At 41.1% G+C, this 27,987-nt stretch overlaps 2 protein-coding genes across 2 annotated transcripts; one reads left to right on the top strand and one right to left on the bottom strand.

The window, feature by feature from the left end:
• Positions 1–71: 71 nt before the first annotated feature.
• aars1 (alanyl-tRNA synthetase 1) lies at positions 72–20,401 on the bottom strand. Its single transcript, XM_067588740.1, has 20 exons — positions 20,258–20,401; positions 17,285–17,442; positions 16,921–17,109; positions 16,114–16,259; positions 15,431–15,622; positions 12,956–13,100; positions 10,907–11,052; positions 10,602–10,710; positions 10,188–10,338; positions 8,596–8,720; positions 7,494–7,638; positions 7,215–7,393; positions 6,319–6,432; positions 6,003–6,209; positions 5,529–5,713; positions 2,926–3,034; positions 2,292–2,405; positions 2,004–2,210; positions 1,475–1,588; positions 72–1,389 (listed from the first exon to the last, which is right to left on the bottom strand). The coding sequence occupies exons 2-20, from the start codon at positions 17,426–17,428 to the stop codon at positions 1,210–1,212; spliced, it is 2,901 nt and encodes a 966-aa protein (XP_067444841.1). The 5' UTR covers positions 17,429–17,442; positions 20,258–20,401; the 3' UTR covers positions 72–1,209.
• Positions 20,402–21,706: 1,305 nt separating this feature from the next.
• On the top strand, positions 21,707–23,519 carry exosc6 (exosome component 6). The gene is made up of 2 exons (XM_067588739.1): positions 21,707–22,069; positions 22,842–23,519. Exons 1-2 carry the CDS (start codon positions 21,792–21,794, stop codon positions 23,386–23,388), a joined length of 825 nt encoding a protein of 274 aa, XP_067444840.1. The 5' UTR covers positions 21,707–21,791; the 3' UTR covers positions 23,389–23,519.
• Positions 23,520–27,987: the final 4,468 nt, after the last annotated feature.

The following is a 27,987-nucleotide window of genomic DNA, read 5'->3' as shown; positions in this document are numbered from 1 at the left end:
ATGGATTCTCTGAAATTAATCACCCATACAAATGAATCACATGTTTGAAAAGAACAAAAGGTAGACACATGGCATTTACCAGTAGTATTTATTCCATAACCATAGTGTGACATTTCTCTGACAGGAAGCAGCTTCCATGATTAAAGACATTTTCAACATTCTGTGTGTTGAATCGATATTAAATGTCAGGGAAATTAAGTTACACAGACGGATTATTGGACATGTGCATGACCATTTTATACAATTAATTATTTATTTACTAAAATTAAACCTGCTGACTTATTACAGATAATGGCTTTTTATTTGAAAACGCAAGACTATGATACAGCTACAATGTCAGTCCAACCAATCACAGGAGCAAACTCAGGGCGTTTTTCCTCACACAGATGGGACGGTGCCACTGCTCAGATCAAAAGGGTTCAGGTTCAGGTAACATAAAGAACATACTGAATCATTTAAGAGCTGATGATTTCTGACTTTTCCTCTAAAATCTCTCATCAGTCCGAATTAAGCCCTGAACAAGCGGAGAGGAGAGAGTGATCTAGTGGTTGTTTCTAAATGAGCCGGGACACAGCGACATGAAACAAACTCAGAGTTTGAAGTGCAAACCACTTTTTTTTTTTTTGCTTCATCTGAGCTCTTGTACGAGGCAAAATCTATCAAAAGTACATCCCTTTTCTCTCCTCTGTAGACAAGCATGCAATAATGAATGAATTCCTCAAATCAACTGTGCTGGCTGTGATGTCCTCTTTCAGTTAACTGCATGAGAGAATCTTCTCATATATATATATATATTTATATATATTTATATTCAAGTAGGTTTAACTTCCACAGAGATGCATTTTACTGGAGTAAGTCAGAAAAAAACCTACTTGCAATAAAAATGAGTGGCTCATTTACTGCTGGCTGACTGTCAGTGGTCGTCTGTCAACATGGCGGGAGTGAGAAACTCAGGAGTTTTGTTTGATTTCTAATCTTTTCTGACCCAAAGGGAGAAGAAAAGAGGAGATGAAATGAGGGGGATGAAAGAGGATGATTTCAAACTCTCCTGAAATTTTAGGCACCTGAGTTAAAGCTCAGGACTCCTCAACCGTCTCCTGCTCTCCATCTTTCATCCCTGTCATATCTACTTTAATCCCTCTTTCACGTTTCCAACCTCATCACCACCTCCTCTTTCCACCTCCCACACTGACTACTTTTTTCCTTCTCTCAATTCTCTCCCAGTTTGAGTCGTGCGAACTCGTTAGCCATCTGTAGCGCATCCTGCAGGCACTGAGTGTTCCTGCCCGTGGCCTGGGCTGACATGTCCTTGCCGCCTCCTTTTCCGTCCAGCAGGGGGCACAGCTTCTGAACCCACTCGCTGGCCTTCAGTCCGCGTTTGGCCACATCCTGGAGAGGAGGAGGAGGAGCGGGTTAGCTTAGATCTGTTGCAGACGCTGAGGATGCTGGATTTATGAATGATCTGGTACGTTACCTGTGGGACTTGACACAGGCAGGTGATCTTTCCGGCGTCGGGGTCTACGGTGAAGAGCATCGCAGCGGTCTGAGGAGAGTTGGACTTCAACAGCTTCAGTGACTCGTTCAGAGCCTGGGAGAGACGGAGGGAGAGGAGATGATGATGAAAGAAGAGAAGAGAGAGAGAGGATGAGTAGAAACAAGGAGGGAAGAAAGAAAGAAAATCCTCCTAATCAGCACTATTGATGTCTCAAGGTCAGAACTAAACGGGCCACAGAGCTGAGTTGGTCCCGTGGCAATAACACAACGAGATAAGCTGCGAGACTGCCGGAGAAAATGAGCAATACTGCAGCGATAAACTGAATTTTAAATACTGTTTGCACTTTTCATTTAGATTTCTGCAGGATGCTGATGAAGTCTCAGGGTTTGGATTATAGATTGACTCCTGTATATCTATGCTGGGTCTTCTTTTATAAGGGTATGGATTTCATGAACAGTTCATCAATATATTCAATACATTTAAGGTGGGAGATTGAAGTGTCTCTCACCTTTGCTGAAGCTCCCGTCTCCATCTCCATTACTAGCAGTGGTTGGTTCCGGTTGCTTTCAATCACCTCCTTGGTCTTCTCCAGGACTCTCTTTTGGATGTCAGCTTTGTAGTTGCGGTCCAGGTCGTCCATGGTCTTCTTCAGACCCTTCAGGGTTTCCCTCATCTCATCCTTCTGCCACTGGGAGATCACTGCTGTGCCTATCGACTGCATGGAAGACAGATATGTTGATAACACAGCACGGAGTTTAGAGGTTTGTCTCGCACAGAAACACACACACACACCCACCTCCGTCATGTCAGCGATCTCTTTCTGTACGTCCTTGTTCGGGGCCGTCTGCTGCTTCACCTTGTCTCCCAGGGAGGACAGAGACTGGTGCAGTGCGTCGGCTTTCCTCTGGGCCTGATGAACGCAAGACACACAGAAGCATGAGTGAGACAAGCGTAGAGAGAGAAAAACAGGAGGAGGAGATGTGAAGGAATGAAAAAGGAGCAGAGTGGTGGATGGCAGAAGGCAAAAAAGATGAAGAGGAGGATCAAACTGCAATTGTAGTTTAAAAATAGTAAAGATTAATTTGTCCTCGGGCCTGAAGAGAGAGGGGGAAAAATGCTAAATGCTCCTTTCCAGCTTTGAGTTCATCACAAGTCAAAAACAAGCTTCATTAAACTTTCATCAGCGGGGAACTTTTTCTCTCCAGGGACTCAAATAAGACATGCAGTCCTCTAGTCTGAGACTCATTTTAATTAGTCCGCTTCTTCTGTTATGAGTGGCAAGAAAAATAATTGTGACCATCAACAACCAACCAAGTAATCATTTAATTTTGGGGCCGAGACACATGAGTGTGGGTGGATGTGAGTATATGAGAATAAGCTGGAAGAGAGTGCTTCAGTGTGTGTGTGTGTGTGTGTGTGTGTGTCCTGACCTTCTGGGCCTCTGTTCCTGTCACAGCAACAATGCGGCGGATGCCCTTAGCGATGGCCTCCTCTGAGACGATGACAAACGGAGCGGCGTGACCGGAGTTCCGCAGATGGCTGCGGATAAGAGAAAGCGACAGCAGCGTTACACGACTGCGGGAGGCAGATGAGGAGGAGAAGGAGGAACAGGAGCGGAGCAGAGAAAACATTACAAAACGGCAGCAGCGGGGAACAAGGGATTCTTTGAAGTGGCTGCAGATTAAACAACATCAAAGACAACATCAGAATGCACAACAGTTTACTAAAGTGGAATATTTTAAAAACCTGAAGCGGTACGAGCTTCATGCAAATGGATCTCCTAGTGGTTGAATCAAAACCAGCTCTGAGCATGCAGGGTTGTTTTCAGGCACACACACACACACATCAAATATAACTTGGGAATCGTTTTGAGTGCCAACAGTAATCAAATGAAATGAAATGAAAGCCTTGCTATCATTGCAGTAAGAGCGGGGACATCTTGGTATTCAGGTGAATTTTACTGCCAGGAGCAGACACTGTAAAAGTCAGCGGAGCAAGTCTAATCGCTGGATTGAGCTCTACAAAATGTTCCAGGCCCTCTTCTGCACAGCGGCTCACCGTAAAGAACCGCAAATCCAATTAATCGTTTCCACTTTACACAGCACCACTGGGCAGGTCTGCCGCTGCCGGCTTCATGCAGATGCAGACTTTTCTTCAGAGACGACTCTAATACTCGGAGTTCATGCGTTATGTTTCTCACTTGATCCCGGCGGGAAAAACATACACAGTAATTAACGGCAACACTTCGGGTGGAACGGTGAAACTGGCCGTTAAAGTGCTAACAGGTTTTCCAGCCTGACAAACAGTATCTACTTATAAAATCATCTCGTCCATTCTAGGTAAACAAATAAATAAATGTCTGTCATTCATATTTTTATTGAAATTAATATAATAAATTATTTTTTTATTAAGCAGGAATTTTTCTGAGTTGATTTCTCCATTATGAGTACGCCCTCATTTATTAATGTGGTATAACTAACTGAATTAACAAGATATTGGTTAATCTTTCTTTTCTATCTATCTCACTAGCTAACTATCACTTGATATAGTTAGCTCTCTCCTTTAGCTTTTTTATGGCAAAAATTTTTTTATGCTAAAAAAACCCTTCAGTCTTCACTCAGTTTTGACCCAACATGTAGTTAGTGCATTAAGTCTTGTAGCTCTGCAGCAGAAACCACTTGGACAGAATGATATCATTTCCCCTTTAATGATATAATGTTCTATATGTTCTGCATGTGTAGCAGCCACACTGCAAAGAATGTAGTGCAAGTCAATTTAAACCTTTTCCAATAACAAGCCCAGTCACACATATCAAGTCCTCTTCTACTTATTTTATACAATTATTATTTTAATAGCCAATATTCTCTTGTTTATCACTTAGCTTGACAGCCTCATGATGACGGTTGGTGGAGTAATAGTCAGTATAGCAGGGTGATGAGGCTCAGCTCACTGTCAGCATTATTAGAAAGCCTCAACTTCAAACATCACAGAGATCTGAGACACAAAGCTACATTTTCATGCGGCGCAATTACATATCAAAAGTCAATGCAAATAGACATGAATTCATATCCGGGCAATGCAAATGATGTAATATGAATACGGTGTAAGTTGTGCAGAGTGTTGTGTGTGCAGGACCGGAGGGACAGAACGGTTGGTCTGAGCGTCAGAGAGCTGGGAGCAGAGTCAGCGTGACATCCAGAGTCACACTGGATTCTGCTCTGATCCAGAGCCCTTTATCAGAGGGGGGGGAGGAGAGCTCAGCATTTATTTTTTAAAACTTTTGGGATTTAAAAAGTGGATTTATCTTCACTCTGGCTTCTCTACCTGTCTGTAGCAGCAAGCCACAGAGGTGCCAACCTCCACTGTTGGGTGTTATAGTGGAATTAGTCTCTTTTTGTCCATGTTGACTGCTGACTGGAGGAGAATTGTACGGAGAGGAGAGGAGAGAGGAAAAAGTAGAAAGACTGGAGGAAAGTAACGGAGTCCCTGGTGAGTTTCAGTCAGAGGCTCAACTGAACATAAACACATACACACACTCACACACACACACACATACACACACACACACACACACACTCTCTCACATACACACACACACACACACACACACTCACTCACACACACTCACACACTCTCTCACACACTCTCACACACACTCTCACACACACTCTCACACACACTCTCACACACACTCTCACACACACACACACACACACACACACACACACACACACACACACACACACACACACACACACACAGTCGGTGCCTGCTGCTGCTCACTAGCTTACGGCTAATGTACAGTAATGTATTCTGGCTGTTTGAGGCAAATAAACACAAATGATCCCACGGTCGAGTAACACAAGGTGAAAATATGCTCGGTGTTTGGTGTGAACAGACCATTAGTTTTGTTGTCAGCATTTTATTCTTCAGCACAAACATAATGAAGTAAAGTGGACTAAGGTTGTGACTATATGTGCACTGTGACACGCTGGTTCCTAGCTCCTTTCAAAAGTAAAACACAAATACTCACGTTCCACCGCAAAACTCGATGGAGGTGAGAGAACCGGCGGCGCTGTTGGGGTCGTCCAGCAGGTCCTGAACAGGGATACCGATAGACACCACTCGGACAGGGTCGGGGTAGGTCTCGTCGAACACGGCGCGCAGACCCTGAATGGCCTTGGCTTCTGCGAGGGGGGCTTCCATAGCGTACACTGGCTGGAGAGAGCAAAGTACAAGAGGGAAAGTGTTATCAACTGCTGGTTTATATGGAGTTGATATTCATATTCAAAAAAAAAAAAAAATCACACGTTATGGCGAAGAAAAGCTCATTCCATATGAAACATGGAAGATTTGTACAAACTCTTCTCTTTCTCTTTAGCAGGAGACACTAAACATTTGCTTTTAGAGTTAACAGTTGAGCTACAATCTGCAGCTACATCAAAATCATTCAGAGTATCCAAACACAACTATTCCTGCAACGTCAGACATCTATTCCCCCCCTCACCTTGGCGTCTCTTATCATGGCACAAGCGATCTCCTCAGTGCGCCGGACCTCCCCCGTGCTCAGGGCACCTTTAGCGGTGAAGTCAAAGCGCAGACGGTCAGGAGCGACCAGGGAGCCCCTCTGGTCCGCCTCTCCCAGAACCCCCCGCAGGGCGAAGTTGAGGATGTGCGTTGCCGTGTGGTTGCTCATGATGGGCCTACGACGAGCCTGAGGAGAGGAGCGCAGGCGCTTTGAATTATCCATGTCATCTTTTCACCCATGTTCCTGACGCTGGATATATTCTTACTTTGATTTCAAACCCTGTGTATGTTCTCACCTCATCTACATGCAAGGTGACACGGTCTCCGACCTTCAGCGTCCCGTAGACGGTCCCCACGTGGAGGACGTAACCTCCTCTCACCTGAGTATTCTTCACCGTGAACTCCATCCGCTGTAAAGAAAGACAGAGAGAAAGACAAAGAGAGAGATACATCGTGGTTAGACATGTTTTTGTTCTGCTGAAAAAAAAAGAAAAAAAAAAAGGAAACAGACGAAAAACTTTCAATCCCATGAGTTTCGTTAGAAAGTTGGTTGGTGCTATGTGTGTGTATTTTTTTGTTTGAGCATTTGGAGAATAAATATATGCTTCTAAAACTCACGCTTTCAAGTGTTTGAAGTGTTTTAAGAACAGATATGGAGGAGAACATATAGACTCATTAGGTCAGACAGGTTTTCTTTGCATCTCTGCATCAAAAATATACATATCAAAGACAACGGAGAGTACTGGCTTTGAATGGATCTTTTGAGGCAGATGGTCTGAAAATCACTTATGTTTTTATGATTTTTCTGGTCCTCGCTCATGAGACAGAGACGAGAACAGTTTATTATCTTTCATCTGTTCTCCTGTCAGAATGGTGATATTTCATTTGGCAGCCTTTGTGGCCTAGCAGAAGTCTTTTTGCTTGCAGGCATGTTTTCTAGCAGATAGACCCACCTGTCCTATTTAGACAAAATGTTGAAGAGTGACTGAGATTCAGCTTTTAAGATACATCTCTCCAAATAGAGAGGTGATTTCATTTTAGCTTTTTCTTTTTAAAACTGTAGCTCTGACCTGATGATATTAAGGGGTTTTTACCTGAATGCTGCACGTGAACCTCAGACCAAGATGTTTTTACAAAAACACTCTGAAACTGCATAAGTGGAGCTCATTTGGTGTATTTTTGGTGCACTTACATCCTCTGCGCTGTCATCCTCTCGAAGGATGTAACCCTCGTCGAACGTCTGTCCTCCCTGCTCAGCGTAGAAAGACGTCTGGTCCAGCAGCACGCCGCACTCCTGACCCGTGGTCACTTCGTCGCAGAAGGCGCGGTCGCGGCGCAGAGCCAGCACTGTGGCTGAGGCCTGCTGAAACTCTGGACGCACAAAACAGGATGAGAGAGAGAGTCAGCGCGTGGATGTCCTGTAAATACAGCCGTCCCCACTGAACCGTGTTCGTATTTAGAGAGTTTGTACCGTAGCTGCCGTTGTCGTCTGAGCTGTATTTGTATTTGGGAGAGTCATCTGTGGCGGGTATCTGCTTGTTTCTCAGCTCTTCAATGGCGTAGATGTCTAACATGATGTGGTCCTCGTCTCCTGCACCCTTACCCTGGGACTTTAACTACACGCACAAACACACACAAAGGTGTTATCATGTTATAGCACAAACTCTTACCACAAACTATTAATTATAACCAAAGAACATCATGGTTTTGTTGACCTATTTTATAAATTGGGTAATTAAAGCCTTCATATCTCTGTCATTGTAAGTCTAAACCTGTCTGTATCTAATAAACAACACTAGAAATGAGCTGCTTCCTCCAGACTGAATGACTGGTCTGCAGCTAAAATGTGCTTTTTTTTCTCCTTTCATCAGTTTTGTTTCCTGAAGTGCAAACAAGGCGACAATACTGCAGCCAACATGCACTTTAATAAAAGTGTGTGTATTTTCACAGAAGCTTGAGCTCTCTCACTCGTGTAATGACACTTGTGAGAACACATGTACTGTTGAGTTTGTTTGTTTTTAGTTTCATCCCAGCTTTCTTGTTGAATTCCAAACAGTATAAACCTCATAAAAGATTTACTGCAAGGCTACTCAGTTGGATTTCCTTAGATTGTACAGGTGCATCTAATAAACTGGTAACTGAGTACATAAAGAGGCACAGTGTGTCTGCTGTTCCCCGCCATTTAGGAACTCGCCCATCAGGTAGGGAGCAGAACTGCAGTGCCAGTATGTACACGTATATTAAGCTCACTGTGACAAGGTGGACTGAAGTTTGAAAGCAGTCTGAGGTTGCAATATACCAGAAAAGAAATCAATTTTTTTTGCAAAATCAAACAAGAAGGGATTAGCAAAAGCCTTAAAAGTAAATTAGGCTTTATTTAAACAGCAGGTGCATGGCTGCTGATTCTGACTTGCAGTGCAATACTGAGGAACGCTGACACAAGGCAGAATAGTGCAACCACAAGAGAGAACACAAACACTGTTCGCTGAGGTTTCCCAAACAGAACAGTGAAGGCCAAATCCATGTTCTCAATTCACACTCTGTGCCCTCCACCCTTCCTTCCATCTCCTTACCTGTGCTGCCTTCTTCTCCTCTTCGAAGGCGGCCATGTCCACCCCCATGCCTTTCTCCTCTGCGATGAGGGAGGTCAAGTCCAAAGGGAAGCCGTATGTGTCGTATAACAGCCATGCTGTGTCACCTGGACGTACAGAGAGGAGAAAAAAAAAAAGCTACTTGATATACAGGACAGATGTCTGTCTACAGCAAAATGCTAAAAGACTTCAAGTCCTCAAGTTTCCAGTTTGAGAAACCAAGATGATTTTAACTGTGGGTCAGTTACTGTGGTGACTTAACTCTGAAGCTGCTCGCTGGCAGCTTTTCATCAAGAAAGCCTTAAATTCTCTCTGTCTCCTCCCTGCTGCTGAGCCGGAGGGAACTAGCAGACACACCGTTTCATTTCATTGATTCACTTGATATCAAAGCTCATAAATGTGCAGAAATTTCGCCGAGAGAGGAAGATTAGTTAGTTACCCGAGAACTATGTTTGCAAATGTTACCCTCACATTCAAATATTACACATAACAGATTCATCCTCAGCTCAGAAGAAAAACATTTTTTTTTCTTTTTTCAGGTCTTTAGTGAACGGAGGTTTTTTATAACGCTGACGGCTGTCAGATTGTGCCGTGCTGAAATATTTTATTGCACATTACTTTAGTAATCTCTGTTGAAACAAAAAGAGACTCCAGGCCCGTCAGACGTTGATCGATGAATAAGCTCATATTTCTCATAACATACAGGAGATGGTGTTAATATTTCTCACTGAGCAGGATTGTGGTACAGCTGAAAACACGATGAGAAATGGACTAAATGTTATTTAAAAAGGCTGCATATAATCAGTTTTAACCATATTTCAGTGACTATACTCCCATCTCAGGGTTAGTCAGCTCTGGGTTCAGAGTTTGTTAAAGTGGAACAGCTCCCAGGTCTGTGCTGTTTTTGTTTTTCCAACAATGCAAATGCACTTTGCAAGGACACTGTTAGCCTCTCATTTTACTTGAGTGCACAAGTGATGCTGTACCCCCCCCCTTGGGATAAAGAATAAGTAATTAAAAAGTCTGAGGTAGACAGTTATCTGTCAAAGGAATCCAATACACTGATGACCCTGGAGGAAGGTTCACAAGGAGAGCTGGATGTGCATCAATTTACACATGATTTTACACGTTTACGCTGTGAACGATTGCTTATTAGGATATTAGCTTTTCTAATTGCAGTCTTATTGGAGTACTTTTAAATATTGAATGAGAAAGATCTGACACATCATGCGTGAAGGTCAGACAGAATGATGAATGAGACCAATTCATAATGCCAACAAACACATTCTGACTGGATTATAAGAGGAAAAAAAAACAGCAATGAAAGAGGGAGGAAGAGATAAAGAAAACAGGAGAAAAAGAGAAAAGTAACAGAGGTGGTAAGAATGATGAAAGAGAGAGAGAGAGAAACAATAAAACAGGGTGACTGATGTTCTGAAACTGTTCAGGAAGATAAAGAATAATATCAGCAGATTTTTGAAGCAGTTTTTAACCCTTCAAGAGTAGAGGTCATGTAATGCGTACACATACAAGTAGTAATGCAATACTAATGCAGTAATTATTCAGCGTCTCACCTGGGATGGTCTTGCAGTCTCCCAGACTCATGATCTTCCTATCGAGGATACGGCGTCCCCTGCTGAGGGTTTTGAGGAACTGCATCTCCTCCTCGTTAATAATGTCCTTCACCATGTCAGGGTCTTTCTTCAACTCTGGGAATGCATTACCCTGAAGAATGATAGTGACAGATGATGGGATCAAAGAGAGAGAGAGAGAGAGAGAGAGAGAGAGAGAGAGAGGCAGAAAGATGAGATGAACAGGTGAAAGGTAGCAAAAGAAAGAGATGCAGCGGTCACTATTTAAAGGATTCGTCCTGAACTGGATGCGACAAATTACTTTTGCGTTAAATAGTGATAGAAAGCTATGATATTCATTTTTTTAACACTGAATTAAAGAGAACAACAAGGCAGGTGAAGAAAAAAAAATCTCACCAGGGATTCGACCACCACGTCCACCAGAGAGGCAAAGAAACCTTTCTGAGCTCCCAGCTTCTCATGGGAATAACGTACAGCACGACGCAGGATCCTCCTCAACACGTAGCTAAACATGATGGAAAACCATATAACCATAAGAACAACAGAAATAAGAAGAGCAGCCACATCGCATCATTTGTCTGTAGTGAAACTCTGTGTAACATAAGTACGTTTGTGGGAAGTTCCCTTTCCACTGATGCTGTCAATGCTCTTGATATTTTTTCAGCTCTGCAAATGAAAGCTCTGAAATGTTCATTTCTCACCCTCTTCCTGTGTTGTCGGGCCGACCGCCGTCTGATAGAGCGATGGTGATGGTGCGGGCGTGGTCGGCCAGCACACGGTAGGCCATGTCGATACCGTCAGCATCCTCAGCGCCTACTTTACCAGTGTAAGGCCGAGCACCAGTACCCTGAAACAAACACAAGTTACATCTTCAGTGTGTATCAGGTAACTGTGTTTCTTTAATCACCTCAGGAGGGGATCAGAGGCATGCCGTCGTCACATTAAAGTCGTCACTATTATGCTAACTGAGATCTCCATTTCTGTTTTGATTATAAAGCAGGTCTAGGTGTTTTATAAATACTGTGACAGTATCAAACAGTTCAGTCCACATATTCAGAAACAGTGCCGTTAAACAAGCTGTTTGGACTTCTGTAAGGTTGTGATGTCACAACTATACGTTCAGCACTTCCTCTACCATTGCCTTGGAGGGCCTCCTACAGGACCCCCCCCACCCCTCCTGAAACTAACAAAATATCTTTATTTACCTAATTTATGTGCACTCATTTCATCTCAGCTCAGTGTGAGTCTCTACAGCGTTTTGCTGTCATTTACCGTCTCGCTAGTTTCTCTTCTCTCCTCTGATCTGTGTTTCACTGAGGGCAGGGCTCTTTCACACACACACACAGTCGCAGGGGAAAGACTGCGCAGTTGTTGGATGTCAGGAAGCAAATTAGTCATTGCACAGCCTTCCAGAGGTTTGATAACATTATCCTCAGCGGTGGCCATCACAATTTACTGGTGAGTTTTACCCAGAGGCCTGAGGGGTGCACTATGAAGCAAGTTCAACATATGCAGAGCTGGCTCGACAAACCCTAAACTCGCCATCAGAGACAAGTGGTACCACGACGGTGGATATGAACTTTCTTTGTTAACTCAGGCTTTCTGCTTCAGGCTATGTGTGTGTCCCCATAAAAGGGGCGTTTGGCGCGTCATTTGACTCTTTTCCGCACAAAATGGACCGATCGTGTGTTGCCTACTTCAGTCAGGAGGAACAGATCATTATAACGGAGAGCTATGAGGAATATAAATACATTATCACAGCAAAAAGCAACGCTGTCACTGCAAATAAGTGAGGAATGCTGGCAGAAAATTGCTTATGTAAATTTGTTAATTAAAAAACGAATTCATAAATTTATTAAGATCATAAAATATATGCATTATATATGCATTGAGTGGAAATATCATATTTTACCACTCAATGCAATCTCTGTGCCTCCCACATCCAAAGCTCTTAAACTTTAAACATGATGCAGCAGATTGAAACATTATTCTCAAGAAGTGCATTCAGGTCTGACTCTGTCCCATAATGAAGGATAAGTGGAAATCACTTTAGATTCTGGCCACATCAAAGTGAAACTAATATTATAGATTGAATATTATCTGTGATAAATACCAATAGATTCATCTTTTTTTGTTCAAAGTATTTTTTCATTAGTTTTTTGTTTTTTTTCACAATTTGAAATACAGTTTGATATATTGTAACAAAAGGTTAGGTTCGCAGTATAAGTTACCATGGTGATATAGCCAGGTTAAAAGAGAACCCTGGCTTTAGGCTCAACATACCTCGCTAATCCACTAATCTCGCTTTGTAGTACACCCCTCAGGTCTTACCTACAGCAGCTACAGTGGGCTAACACCAGTTACCTGTGGTTGGCCTGGGTGTGCATCACTCAGAAAATAGTCAGCCAATCAGAGGAGAACAGCCCATTTCAGGCTGAGTGAGACAGAGGGGCTGCATCCGTGGCTTGTACAGCTGTAACTAGGTGCTTTGTAACCATAAAAACATGCAAATGTTTGTAAATAGACCATGAAAATCAAAATACTGGGAAAAACTGTGAAAGGGGTATAATATGACCTCTTTAAAGTCAAGTATGAATACAGCATTTTTCAATATACTAGATTTTAATTTCAGTTCTTCAATCACAATGCTAACTTCCAGTAATGAGGAAACACTGCATTGCTTTAAACAAGTATACAGATGTGTAACATTATTAGACCTGCAAAGTTCTGCATTGTGGGCCTTTCTGTACCTTCTGAATGGCTTCAAAGTATGGGACGAAGAGGTCGGTGTCATAGTTGGACATCTTGTTCTGTAGTACAGACACCAAGCGCTCCAGACCCATCCCTGTGTCAATGCTCTTCTTAGGCAGCGGCTTCAGCTCCGTCTCTGACTCTCTAAGGAGGGTGGAACAGGAAAATAACAGTTAAAAACAATGATTCCACTTGTAGATAAGAGAAATGATTCCTCCTTTTCATCCTGCTACATTTGTGTCCTGGGTCCTCTGTCATGTAAATCCACAAATTAAAAGAACCTTTTAAGAAACCAGATGAAGACTACGGCTACATACATTAAAACATCTACATTTTAAGACAGCGTTTTGTGTGCATACAATTTGGATCCACATTTGAGTTTCAAGTCGTTTTAGTAGAGACCTCTGCCCCACAGTAAAACACCTAAACAGCATTAAACCGGCTAAATCTCTTTGTCCTCTTTTCAGTCTGTGAACAACAAATCTACATCACAGCAAACATCTGGTTAGGAGTGGGACAGCCTGACAAAATCAGTATAAAACCAGGTTAATGACAACGTTGTCTTCTTAACTTTCTTCCCACACAGCCCTGACCCTCACTGAACAGCTTACACCATTGTTTCACAAACGCTCAGTTTACCACATACACACTGAAACACCAAACTGGCATTTTAAGATTTACACACTCTGGAGGCTGTTTTGAAAAAGCAGAGGGCTGAAATGCAGACAAAGACCCTGTTTACACCTGGCATTAACATGCATCTCAGGTGATCTGATTACAAGTGGACAGCTCTAAATACAGGTGTAAACACACCAATGAGAGACACAATGAGGATGGATTGAGATCTGATCACTCAGACCACATTCGGAGGTGGTCTGGGCCGCATGTGGCCACATTCTTTTAGCAGTGTAAACGCAATGCGCCCTGGGCCATATTGAATGACCGCCTAATAACGACCGGTTAATAAAGAACAAATTTGGTCTTTGCAAACAGAAATGATGTCCATGTTTATTTGCATATAGAGCAGGGAAGTGAGATCCCATCACAAGTGGTCAGGATGCATGTGGAGAAGCGTGTTAATGCCAGGTGTGAACAGACGTACGTAAAGCTGTCCACTAGTGATCAGATCACCCGAGACACACGTTAATGCCAGGTGTAAACAGGGCCAAAAAGATGCCTTTACAAATCTAACTGTCTCAGTGTGGACTCCGGGTTTACTTAACCCTAATGATCACATTTCTTCAGCAGAAATCTACTTGTATTTACCTCAAGTCTTTCCAATTTAAATATTGTTATTGTTAAGATGGATTTTTATTAAATCTGGTCACTTGTAAACATGTTTACGAGTAAATTTCTTTTGAGTCCACAATCAATGGAGGGAACTGTAAAGAGCTGTATAGACAGTGTGTACATTTGATTCAGTATAAAACAGATGACGATATAGATGTGTCCATATTCAAACCTGATCCGGTAACTGTCAGAAATAAAAATATCTGAAGAATAATCAAGAAAAAAAAACAAATTATCTGCAGGGACACTTACATCAACACTAAATGTTTAGTCACAACCACAGCAGCAGTACAATCAGAGAATCCAGAGTAAAAGTTGTTGTTAGGGAGCTCTCTCACCTGACCAATTTGGTTGAGTTTAAATGAACTCTGGTTCAGATTGTTTGGGCTGGTGTGGAAGCTGTGACCTGTTCCACAAAACACGTTTAACAAACTGAAACTGACCCTGAACTCTGAGATGACAAACTGTCAGTTCAATCAACTCTGAGTATGTTCACTTTGAGTGAAGTGTAAAGTCATCATCAATGGAGCTCTGATACGACAATTCCCCGTGACAACAGGTAAATACAAGGCAGAGCCTCCGTTTTAACCCAGGAGCTAGAAATAATAAGCTCTAAAAGCGAGTCATTCCCCATAGACCTCCATGTTAAAATGTCCAACTTTACAGCAGAAATAAACATGTTTACAGCCTGGTACAAAAACGGTTTTGGTCTTTAAAGCTAATTTCCCCTTTCATGACAACTGTACGGGGGGTGAATTTTTTTATAACTCACTTGTATAAATTTTATTAAGCCGTTAAGTTCTGCATAATGAAGGACATGGCTGCTTTGAGTGACAGGTCCACCAGCCGCTACGTTGCTTGTTTCAGCCATTCGGCCCACCTCTTTGTTCATTTTTGATTAGCTGGGAGTTAGGCAGCGTCACACACTGCCAAGATGGTGACAGCCGAAGCGGCTCACTTTGAGCTTCAAAACCGCTCTTCAGAAACCAACAGGTGACGTCACGGTAACTACGTCCATATTTTTATACAGTCTATGCTTGGTATGAACTAAATTAACCAAATTATTTGTGACCTTTGTTCTGCAGGGAACGAGAGATGACGAAGCACCACTCAGGATCAGTGCAGTCAGGAAGATGAATCTTTTAAAATACTGTAATCAGTTTTGGTGTGTTTGAGCCTGTTACCTGTTGAACTGGATGAACACCAGGTTCCAGATCTCCAGGACGTTGGGGTCGTCCATGTTCACCAGGTGAGCGGCGTCTCTCCCTCCGATACGGTCGTAGTGGATCTCACTGCAGGGACCGCAGGGACCGGTGTCTCCCATCTCCCAGAAGTTATCCTTCATACTGCCTGGCAGGATGCGAGCCTCCTCCATCCTGAGAGAAAAAAAGTGAGATTATCTAATTGAATAAATTCTTCAGTTAATTAGGTTAAAATGAAGTTCTGTGAAAATTAGGACATACATGCAAAGTGGAAATAAAAGTGTGAAAGCCTCCTTGAACAAAACATGATATTTTTGTTCTGTGCTTCAATAATTAATTTTACTACATGACCTTAATATTTACCCTCTGATATCTTGTATTTATATTTTGTAGACTTTCACGCTCTTAGTTGCAGCTGCTTTAGCAATTCCCATGAAGAATGATCACACATTATACAATTACTTTAAAACACAGACAGATAACAGTAGATGTTTTTCAGCATTCATAAAGATGCAATGAAAGATTAATAAAATTTAAAAATTGTATAAAAAAAGCATAAAAAAATAATTCAAAGTAGCAGTTATTATCAAAAGTTGCAGAAAGATGCCTGAGAGCAAATGCCTTCATCTGACGTGTTCACCAATACATCTCATTCCCAGACTCACCCTAGGTCCAGCCAGATTTGTTTGCACTCCAGGTCGGGCTCCAGGCCTGCGTCAGCATGACCTCCGAAGTAGGTGACATACAGGCGGTCAATGGGAATGCCAAACTCCTGGGTCAGCAGCTCCAAAGCCATCTTACAGGCCAGGTGCTGCAGAATGAGCAGACGGAAGAATGAGATGAAACAAAGAGGAGAACAAGACAGAAGTTTAGACAGTGGGAAACACTATAGTAGAAAATATTATAGTGTGTGAACACTTTCCAGAATGAATACTTTCCAAGGAAAAAGGAACTTGACATGACTACAAATGTGCAGATTTCAGGGCCAGTATTTTCAGGCTCCTACTGCTTGTTGTGTATCCAGGATTATTTTGAGCTGAATTGTGACCCCAGAAATCATATTTGTCTGTAAGTCTTCATCAAGTTGGCAGAAAAAAACTCAAAATTTTTGCTACATTAAACCAGGTTTTAACTCACAAAACCACTCATTGTCATGTTTTCTGCATCAATCATATCATTCGGTATAAAGCTGAATCACCCTTAATATCTAAATGCAGCACTCCAGAAGATAAAGCTGTAAGTAGAGCATACCTGCCAGGTGGGTATCAGTTGATATTAACTTACTGCTATATACTGTATTCTATATATTGGTTTCTGTGTATGTTGTTGTATGTTGGCTGATAATGAGCAAGAAATAGTGCAGAGATGCCAAACTAGCTCTGAGGTAATTTAGAAAACATCTGCATTGGTCGGATTATAATTATAAGATGACAAAAAAATTGACACATCTGAAACGGATGACAATTTAATACCTTAAAGTAGTCCCCAAACGACCAGGACCCCAGCATCTCGAAGAAGGTGTGGTGGTAGACATCTTTCCCCACATCGTCCAGGTCGTTGTGTTTACCTCCTGCACGGATACATTTTTGGGTGTTGGCAGCACGACGCAGCCTGGCCATGGGGTGGGACGGATCGATGGTGTTGAGGAAGATGGGCTTGAACTAGGAGGGAGAGGTACAAAAAGCACATTTGTGTGCTGAGAGTTTGCAACAAGAGCCTTATCATTTCAGCACTGAGTCAAAACGGTATACATCAGTGTGTATGTATGAAAGAGCCAGCCTGAGGGAGAGAGACACAGATAGTTGGAGAAAGACGTGGAGAAGTGTGGATAGCTACCTGGTTCATGCCAGCATTGGCGAAAAGCAGCGTGGGGTCATCCAGAGGGATGGTGGATGACGAGTGGACGTACTGGTGCTCATAGCGACGGAAGAAGTCGATGAACTTCTCGCGAATTTGAGCTGCACTCAAAGTGGAGTCCATTCTGATTCAGCTCTCTGAAAAAATGTGCAAAAATAATATATTGTAACCATCGATCATGTTTAAATAAGCAGCTCTCAAGCTGCCATTTTTAATTTAGCAGCATGTCCAATTAAATTGTTCTGGATCCCTGATTTTGTTCCACAGGGACAACATGTCACTGTTATAAGGCAACAAAGAAACAAATAATATGCTCTGATTCAATTTTTGTGTTTGTGTTGAAATGTTTAAACTCCCTTTACTAAAAGCAACAATTGTTCCTGTTCTGTGTTTAAGTTTCTGAAGTGTTTATGACTGCATCTGCTCAAAGCCAGTTCTTCCCGCTCAGTTAAAAAAACAGAGAAAAGAAAATTGGCCTGCAGGCAGCAGACACCTCAAGACGGGTTCCCACTGCACTTCAGCCCAAATTTGCGTCAAATTTGGGACAGAGCTAACTGCATGTGTTATCAATGGTACTAGCTGCTGTTTCTCACTGGAATTCTACGGGTCATGTTAGCTTGCTAGAGTCGACAGATGCCTATCAAAGTGTGGTGGGTGATACAAAAAAAGTTCTAGAAATGCAACTGCACACGTGTCCTCAGTTGTTTGTAAATGTAAAACTTCTTATTAATGCTAAATAGGGGGCATTTAAAGTAAAGTGCTACCGATTTATCACAATATACTGTACTCACGGTTGCAATTTGCATTTATTTACGTTATTCATTTCTGTCAATTATTTTTCCGATTAATCATTTACTCTATAAAACCGTGTCACAAAACAGTGAAAGACAACAGAAACGTTTTCCCACAACTTGTTAGGACATGCACCTTTGTAAGGTGGACATGCACCTTTGTTACGTTTATGTCTTAACAAGCTGTCTTGGCAGAGATCTTCTACTATGTTATTTCCCTCCAACAAATTGGCCTTTGGCTCTTCACATAAACCAACTGCAGCTCAGGAATCCTGTGAGGCAGGAAAAACCTCTGCTGCAGGGCATTAATATCAAACTGACAACAGTTTTCATTTCACCACTGAATTACTCAGCTTATGATATATTTGGCTTTTGGGTTCTTTGTGCTCATCTTTTTTTTAAATTCCAAAATGCATGTGAACAACAGCCTTAAGGCTTGAATGGATTGAAGGCAGCCATCCCTGCCACAGAGGATATAGTTTGGTCCAGTGGGGCTTCAGTAGTGTTTAACACTTACAGCTGCTATGAAGTACCTGCAATTCAGGGATCTAGTCAATGGACAGAAACAGAACTGACAACAATTGTGATAATCAATTAATAATATTAAGTCATTTATCATTTAAAATGCCAAACACAGCTGGTTCTGGTTTCCCTAATGTGAGGATTTTCTGCTTTCCTGCTCATAATATTGTAAAATTAACACTTTGTAATTTTAAGGCATTTCCTTGAGCTTCAGGACAACTGTGATGCACATTTTAAATTATTGTCTGGTATTTTAAAACCCAATAACTAATCAATTAATTAAAAAGATGGCAAAGATAATTGTTAGTTGTAGCTCTAATCTTTTTAATTAGTAACAGATTGTTTTGTGTAACAACAAATGGAAATCACACACTTGAGTTTCTTGAGTTAAATCCCAACATCTAATGACAGAGTCTCTGCACAATTAAACTAGATTATTTAAACCTAATTTGATGACAATTCAAGTTAAACTGAACTCTAGTCCTTAGCTAATTTCAATTCAAGTTTTAGATAGAGACAACCAAATCTTTGCTCACAAGTTAACAAGAACAAGACCACTGTAACTCCAATAACCCTCAATTATAAAAAATAAAATATAGATTAAACTGTAAAAGTAGTGAAGTGACAAACTTTTAAGAGTCACTTAAGATTAATAAAGCCACAATGAAAGTCTTTAAATACTGGTGCAGGCCTTTCAATTCAATTATTTCATATTGAAATATTTTTGCCTTACAAAAAAGCATCGTAACTACAGTATCACAAAGGCTGGTGTGCGGTCTATAATTAAAAGGCAGCAGAGTTTGAATTCCCATCAGAGGACTCGTTCATAAACTAGCTGGCAAAGGAAACCACACAGCTTTTGCCTTCAGCTCTCTGGGGCCAGCAAGCAGATGGTAAACAGCCACCATCCCCATCCTGACTACCAAACCCAGTTGGCAACCATAGATAAGTAGAGACAGTGGGTGATGGGATAGAAATTTCAGTCTTTGAGAAGAATGGACAGTTTGAACAAGTAGTGTGTATTGTGAGGCAGATGAAAGCTCACTAAGAACATCCATGGGAGAAGAAAATGGATCCACTAACTGACAATATGGATTTTGGTGCATTATTTGTATGATTACTACACTGTTAAAGAGCTCAGGTGGATGGTGAATGTCCACACAGTTAGGTAGTAGAGCAGCCCTGTGCTTTGTCTGCTTGCAACATATCAAAACTTAGCTTTGTCACTGGATTTCTACCACTGGGAGGATGAGGTTGCTGCAGGTCCAACAGAGAGTTAAATTTCATTTCTTACTATGATTAAACATCTGTGTTCCCATGCCACCTTTGCACCTCCGCTGGAAACAAGCTCACAGGAATTAGTGCCATAAAATAGTGCCAGTCATGTCAGACAAAAATCCCTCCTCTGGAATGGGTTGTACAGACCGGTATACTGCATTATGAGGTTGTCAGCTGATTGTAAACGGCTACGTTGGGTTGAGGCACTAGCTTGACAAGCTAAATGTTAGCTAAACAGGCTAACCTCAATATGTCCAGCCTGAGAGAGAGAGAGCGATTTCAGCACACAACTCTGACAGAAAAGCTACTTAGCTGAATGGCATTTCATTTCAACATCAGCTGGGAAAATGATAATACTTACAGAAATCGCTATTCTCGTAGAATGAATCAGTTACTGCTCCCAAACACACCGCCGCGAGCCCACGCTACTGCTCAGCCAGAAAGAAAGCTCAGAGTCAATGGCACTCCCACTGCGGCTTCCCATTGGGTCAGCCGCACCGGTACGTCGGCGAGTCTCAAATTCTATTGGACAACTCCACAATCAATCTTAGCCGAGCCCGCCACATCAGTGCTACACGCGTCCGTGGCTCGGCTGATGCAATGTGAAGACAGTGATGTCAAATCTGTACATATACAATCTATATGGTGTTAATACACATTTCTGCCTCACGTTTAAAAATCCTAAACAACATATTCTACACTAGTGGGTTGTTGTTTGTTTCAATTTTACCTTTATAGCCACATTTTGGTTTCAGATTGTAGTTATTATTTCTATCATAAACATAATTTTAAAATGTCTGTTAAAGATGTTATGATATATTTTGACTATTAAGACCTTAAAAATGATTTTACTGTTAATTATATATATTTATTTTAGTCCAAAATACAAAATGTGCAATACATTTCACTTACTATTTTATATCTGAACAAGCTACATAACGACCACTTGTATGTAAAGTAACGTCATTTTTCTTTACCATTTAATATATATCTCAGCACCACTCTGGCTGCACTCTTCACTTCTTTGAACCATTTTTATCCTGTTTACAGTTAACAGAAACTGTCTCACCAGTCATTCCTTGTGTATATTTCTGAAAATTGTTGTGTTGTTATTCAGTGTAAGTACATTCAGAGCCACCAAACTAGAGTCAAATTTCTTGTATGTGTGAACATACTTGGCCAATAAAGATGATTCTGATTCTGATGATTGTATAATGAGTAAAGTTTTGTTTGTTTTTTAATTCACAAATTTTATTTTTCAAAAAAAAATTACCAATATTTTCTCTTTTCTTTCACGATTTCACTTTTTTTGAACTCTCTAAATCTCTGTGAAACAAAAAAAGTATATGTAGAATTAATTATTATAATTACATTTCTGGAAGCATATAGAATTTCCTTTATTTTATTTCAATGTATTTTTTCGTCCTTGTCCTGTTTTGTATTTCCTGTCATAAGACTTGATTATAATTTCAATTATCAATGGACTTTGTTAATTTTGGACAGTCATGAAATGGAGTGTGTTATGATGAATAGATAAAATATATGTTTTAAGTCTTCAAAAAATATATTTCTGCTCTGCTTTATAAAGAAAGGTTTTTGTGCAGATATGCGTCAGTAAAGTCAGTTTTGTCGATACTAATTGGTGTTGTTGTTGTTATTTGCTTCGCTGTTTAGGCTCTGTTATAGTCATCATGACATGTATCACCAATTCGGTAATAATTTTGTGACACTAATATTAAAATGTCCTTGCACACAGCAGAGGTTTCTAAGCCTTTACGTCCCTGCACCGGAACCATTTATCTGTCAGCTGTGTTTCTGTGGGGACGGATTTCACGCTGGACTGATTCACACGCTGTTTTCTACTGCTCAGTCAGTTCATTTCGTCTCTCTTCACCATGCCGACCGACACCAAGCGAGTACGCGGCCCAGAGGTGTCTCAAAGCCCGCATCTGTTTGCGTGCAAGCCGGCAGCCGTCCTGCCCTCGCACGGTCCCAGAGCGGACGGTCGGCCGCGGGATCAGGTGGACGTCCGGCCTGTTTTCGTCCGGTGCGGGCTTGTGAGCCAGGCCAAAGGGTCCGCGTACATGGAGGCTGGAAACACCAAGCTGATGAGCTGCGTCTACGGTCCCAGAGAAACTGAGCGGAAAGATGAAACCGATATGAAATGTGGAAGGTACCCTGCTTGCAGATTTATTCATTTATATGATATTTACTGATGTAAAACTCGACTTGGATTCATAAGCAATACAAACGGAGTCTCACTGTGTCTGTGTAGCTGATAGATATGACGGGTTCAGTATTCAGTGGAAGTTACATGAGCTTGCTTTAAAGGCAGAACTGTTTTCCAACATTGTCCAAAGAGTTTAAAAGACAGACATAAACATTTAATATAAAACAAATGACATCAGTGCACCTAAGTAAAAACAAAAATGGATTGATGGAAGTAAAAACCTCGAATAAACCCTGACCTCTTATTTTTGTCAACTTAACATTTAATGGAAGGCCAAAAAGAACTTTTACAAGAGAAGAAGAACATTACACAAGAGGCACATTGCAGGAACTGGTGTTAGCAATATGGAGTATGTACCATTGTTATCTGGGAACACACATATTTATTAGCATATCCAGTTATGATAAACATTCATTCCTGTGATTAGGTCAAGAGGTGTTGTAACATTAATATGCTGTGAGGGGTGCTGTAACTGAATGAAACATCTATCAACATCTTTTTTCTTTTAAAAAGTAACCATTACCTGTAACTATTTTTCTATGTAATTTAATATCATTTTGAATCATGTAAGTCTAAAACTAATTTGAGCTTGGTTGGCCATGAAGCATCGATGTTTGTCACTTGTTCATATTACATGTTTGAAGTGGATGTTTGTGTGTCTGTAGTAGCGATTATAGGAACAGTTTAAGAAGTCTGTCTTTCTCTGTGTATCCAGGTTGACTACTGATATGCGTTTCGCTCCATTCTCCTGCCCAGAGAGGGGCTCTTGGATTCAGGGCAGTCAGGACAAGGACCTCTCCCTGATGCTGCATGAGAGTCTGCAGCCAGCTGTGTGCCTCCACAAATACCCCCGCTCTCAGATCGAGGTCAACGTGATGGTTCTTGAAAACAGTGGTTCGGTCCTGGCACATGCCGTCACATGCGCCTCTCTCGCTCTCGCAGATGCAGGGATTGAAATGTACGATCTGGTGCTGGGCTGTGCCATTCGGCAGGACGGCGCTTCTTATGTGGTCGACCCTACTTATGCGGAAGAAAACAGCTGCAGCTCTGTTAGCGGTGAGAACCAAGGCGGTCTGACGGTTGCATTCCTGCCCAGCCTGAACCAGATTTCCGGGCTGCAGTCAGATGGAGAAATGACTGAAGAGACTCTTACAGCTGGGGTTCGGACCTGCATCGAGGGATGCTATAAAATATACCCGGTCGTCCAACAAGCTCTGGCCAAGGCTGTACGCAGGGCTGCTCCCCCACCATCAGAGAGCTGAGAGACTCATTAACCAATAACTGCCAAGTTCATAGCTTTTCTAGTTTCTACTTTCCAGTCTTTACTTTGACAACATCATCTATTTTTCTATGTTTGGTATAATGATCTTTAAATGAAAATTGATAAGACTTATTTAACTGTTAAAAGTGTTTTTCTTTTTCAACATTTAGTAATGTGCTTATATGGTATAGTCTGCATTTGGGACTTGAAGCTTCAAACTTCAAGGTTGCGTTCAGACGTAGCCCTCGTTGATATGAATGCAGATATTCCGGCAGCACAGGGGGCTCCAGCAGAAAAACACGGGTCATGCGGCCAAAAAGTTGAAGCAGACTCAACTTTTTATGCAACATGCTGCAATCCGGCAAGGACGCTGCATCGGCCAATCAAATGCATGCAAGCGCACGCTCTACTAGAATGGTGCGTTAATGAACTAGAATCTAAACTAGTTTAGATTTTGTTCCTGCTGTCATGTATACCAAGTGTCTTGAAAAAGATTGGTCATGTGGGCTAATTCCTGAATGTGTTGTTATGATGCAGCTCACTGATTTGCAAAATAACTCAATAAAGACCATTTATAAACATCCTAGAAGGATTTGGCCAACCAAAGATCTCTATCACAGAGGGGCTGTTGCTCTGTCATTAGCTTCGCTGTAGGTTATTGTTCCACATGAGTTTAAACAATGTGTCGTCTGGAACAAAATTACATGGCCTCTGAGACTGTTGTTGTGTCCTTAAACTCTGTGTAGCCTAAACTCATCTGCTGTGTCCTGTAGAAGTAACCTTAATGCCACTAGAGGTCATCCTATCCAAGGTTTTAGTTAAACCTGCAACACACTTGGCTTAACAGAGTTTGAGAAAACCTGTACTTCTCCATCTTCTTAACATATTTGGTATTATACAGGCTTCTCCAAGCACTATGAAACAAAAATACCTTAACATCTAACTGAAATACCCTAAACTGGGGGCTTCAGGGTTCCCCAAGGATTGTTTTAAGTCTGGCTGAGGACCTTTGTTGCATCTTTGTGTCATCCCCTCTCTCGCCCTTACTTTCCTGTCAGCTCTCTACTGTAATTAAAAAGAAAATCTGTCTGACCAAAAAAGAAAAAAAGTTATTTTTTCAAATGTTAATGCAAGCTATCCTCCATTAAAGTTGTCAGGTTTGGTAGAAGTTCCAATATTTGCTGGTTAATCAGACCTTATGCAACTGATAGCACATCTACTTTCATGTGTTTTGACATATCTTTCAAGGCCCTATTTTAACTGTGCAAGTGCAACAATAAACACAAGGCGGTTACCCTGTTGTCTAGACAGCAAGTGTGTCAGCTGCGTTCTTCACACGCGTGTCACACGCAACAGACAGGCCCAATCGCAATGCACCCCCTAAACCCTGAACCCTCACGGACTTAATTGACATCACCTGGTAAGTTCTTGAATGTGACAGACTTCAAGGGCTCGAAATGGTTTAAATAAGTATGGGACAGCACTCTGTGACATATCACGTTATCTTGATGGCACCAAAACATATTACATATGATTGTGGGTTTGGGACTTTTTTTCAATACTTTACTATCATATCAACATGATTAATTGGAATTTGTCTTAGTGAGCTCACTTAAACAAAAATAGAAAAACACGAAGATAGTAAACCCACTCACTCGTAAAGCTCATAATACATTAAACAAAGTATAAAACATATCCAACCCATAAAATCCTTGTTAATGTAATGTTTCTTTGTAAATGTAGGCATACCAGCCAGGCTGAACATCTCAAGCCAGTTTATTTACCAGTCTTTCTTTTTTTTGTTAATGCTTCCGGGCTTCTGTGGTGGAGACAGATGTCCCCAAGAAACGGTCCTGCTAGTAACTGTGCAAAAGTAACATTCACATCAATAAGAGACGGTTCTCAGGGAAGTTGGGAAGAAGGATGATGGGTAAAGTAGTTTGGTCCTCTGTGTGTGATGATTGAAGGCCACTAGGCCCATTTTTATTGTGAGAAATGTGAAAGATGCTGAGACTATTATTTCTAGACCAGGTGCAATTGATACATTTTAGAGAAGTTTGAGACACCATCGTTTCTAAGATGAATAATACTTGGATTATTACCAAAGTGTCAAGGTCACTGATGAACTCAGCAATACAGAAAGAATAGTTTTGAATATGGTTACAAACGAAGTGGAGTTTAGAAAATAAGCTCCACATTAGGAGGTTATGAGAGGTATATAATATAATGTTTTATGATTTTGCATTAGGTTCTTTGTCCCAGATCAAAGCCTCGGTTTGCTCTGTATTTCATTTGATGCACAGTAAACCTATTCACATTGAACTCTGTTAGTTTCCAGTGTATTCTTTTGAGTCTTTTTCATAACGAATGGTAAATTAATTCCTAAGTTGTGGGTGACCTGAAGATCTCTGGCCCATCTGAAGATTTCCCACAACACTTCCCCTGGTAACCCCGTATTTAACGCTGATTTAAGGTCACAACCCTATGAACTATGGGTAATTCCCTAAGGCAAAGTCTGCAGAAATGCAGAGTTACAGAAAAAGGCTCGAAATGTCTGCCGATGAGCCCTCATGCACTTCCTAATGCTGTAATCCATTGCAAGCTGGAAATTGATAGTTCTGAGTCGGTATACTCGACGTCGAGTCTAAACACGTCCCCAGTGCTGGAGTCTTTCCAACCAATTAGCTTACAGGATCTGACTGCATTGATTAGGAAAATGACGTTATCCTCTAGCCCCATGGATGTTATGCCATCTTCTCTGTTTCTAAAAAAAAAATCCAGCCTGCGCAATTTAGGGGTAATATTTGATCAGTCCTCGTCATTTGACAACAATGTAAAGCAGCTTACCAGGTCTTGCTATTTCCACTTGCGAAATATTAGTAAACTGAGATCTATAGTCTCATCAGTTGAACTAGAAATGATTATACATGCTTTCATTTCTTCTCACATAGACTACTGCAACGCACTATTTACCTCACTTAGTATTTCTGCTGTCGATCGTCTGCAGACAATCCAAAATGCTGCTGCAAGACTACTGACCAGGTCAAATAGACGGTCTCACATTACACCCATATTGAAAACTCTTCATTGGCTTCTTGTTGCTTTTAGGATTCAGTTCAAAATTCTCACTCTCACTTACAAAGCTCTGCACGGTCAGACTCCTGCCTATATATCTACTACACCCATACACATCTGCTCGCTCTCTTAGGTCAAACATGCAAAATTTGCTCTCTGTTCCACGCACCTGTTTAAAGACTTGTGGTGATTGAGCTTTTGAGGTCGTGGCACCTAAGCTTTGGAATGCTCTGCCTTCACCCTTAAGGTCTGCTAATTCTGTTTATTCATTTAAAAAGCAGCTTCAAACACACCTTGCCTTGAGACAGGCATTTGAGTAATTCCTTTAAGTAGTTGATATTTTATATTTCCATGTTTTATTGTGTATTTTTCTGTTCACTTTTTCAATGTTTCTTTTTTTTAACTATGTATTTTTTATTACAGACTATTTTTTTTCTCTGTATTTCTTTATGCCATCATGCTCATGTAAAGCACTTTGTAACGATTGTCTGTGAAAAGTGCTATATAAATAAAAAAAATTTTTACAGGGCCATCAGGTGGGCACCCTCTCAGTAACTGGTGTTTTGTTGAGTTGGGCCCAAGACACAGAAAAGGTTCAACAGCATGTTGCAGTGTCCCAAAGCTGCCCTCTTCTTTAGTCAAAGATATTTTAAGTAAACAGTTGGTTCATACACAGATAATAGTAAGTTATTGCTAAGTTTATGTGTTAACTAATCTTTGATTCTTAAGGAAAATAAGAGACAGACTCCCTGGATTCCTAAGTTTGTAAGAGCTGTCCCTCGGCCTGCAGAACTGACCTTTGTAACCCTCCAAGTGTGGATTGACCAGTGATGATCAACAGACTCAGAAAGACTTCCCAAGAAACTATTTTATAAGTTGAAACTAAAAGCATGAACTGACCCTGGAGGCCACTTGAACCAGAGAAAAACAACTCCCACTTTAGATGGAAGACCACCAAACCACCAAAGCCATAAAACTAACCCACATTCCTGAGGACTTTATGAAGCCTCCCTGCAAATCTGAGGCCAACCTGAAATTCATGTGCATTAAATGTCTAATCATTATGCAACTTATATCATGTTATTTGTCATGTAAATACAGTATGACTATCTACTAAAGAGAAACAGGACTTAGATTTTACTAACCTTTTATATTACATTTAACCATACTGCCCCCTATTGACAAAAGTTACATTCCCTTATGTGAAGAGTTAATGAATGTTTGATAACCATGTATTTGTATTTTAAAATTACCCAAGTGTTTAACTTCTGATCTATTAACCTCATAGACAATCATATTTTAATAGTTAAATTAGACAAGTGGTTGTGTTGAAAGAATGAAGTTTCTGAAGTAATAGGAATTCAAAGTTTTCTTTTATTGTTAAACAGTAGTCACATTGAATGCTTTTATATTATGAAGTAAGGGTTATGTTGAGCTTATATTTAAATATGTTTCTTAAAGTAATCTAATCACATAAGTGTTGCCTAACTTTATTTCCTTTCACTATAGTGTAAAACTTTATTCT

Source organism: Thunnus thynnus, chromosome 5, assembly GCF_963924715.1.
Source record: "Thunnus thynnus chromosome 5, fThuThy2.1, whole genome shotgun sequence".
Taxonomy (NCBI): domain Eukaryota; kingdom Metazoa; phylum Chordata; class Actinopteri; order Scombriformes; family Scombridae; genus Thunnus; species Thunnus thynnus.
Note: the sequence above shows the minus strand (reverse complement) of the source record. Positions and strands in the feature narration are given on the sequence as shown.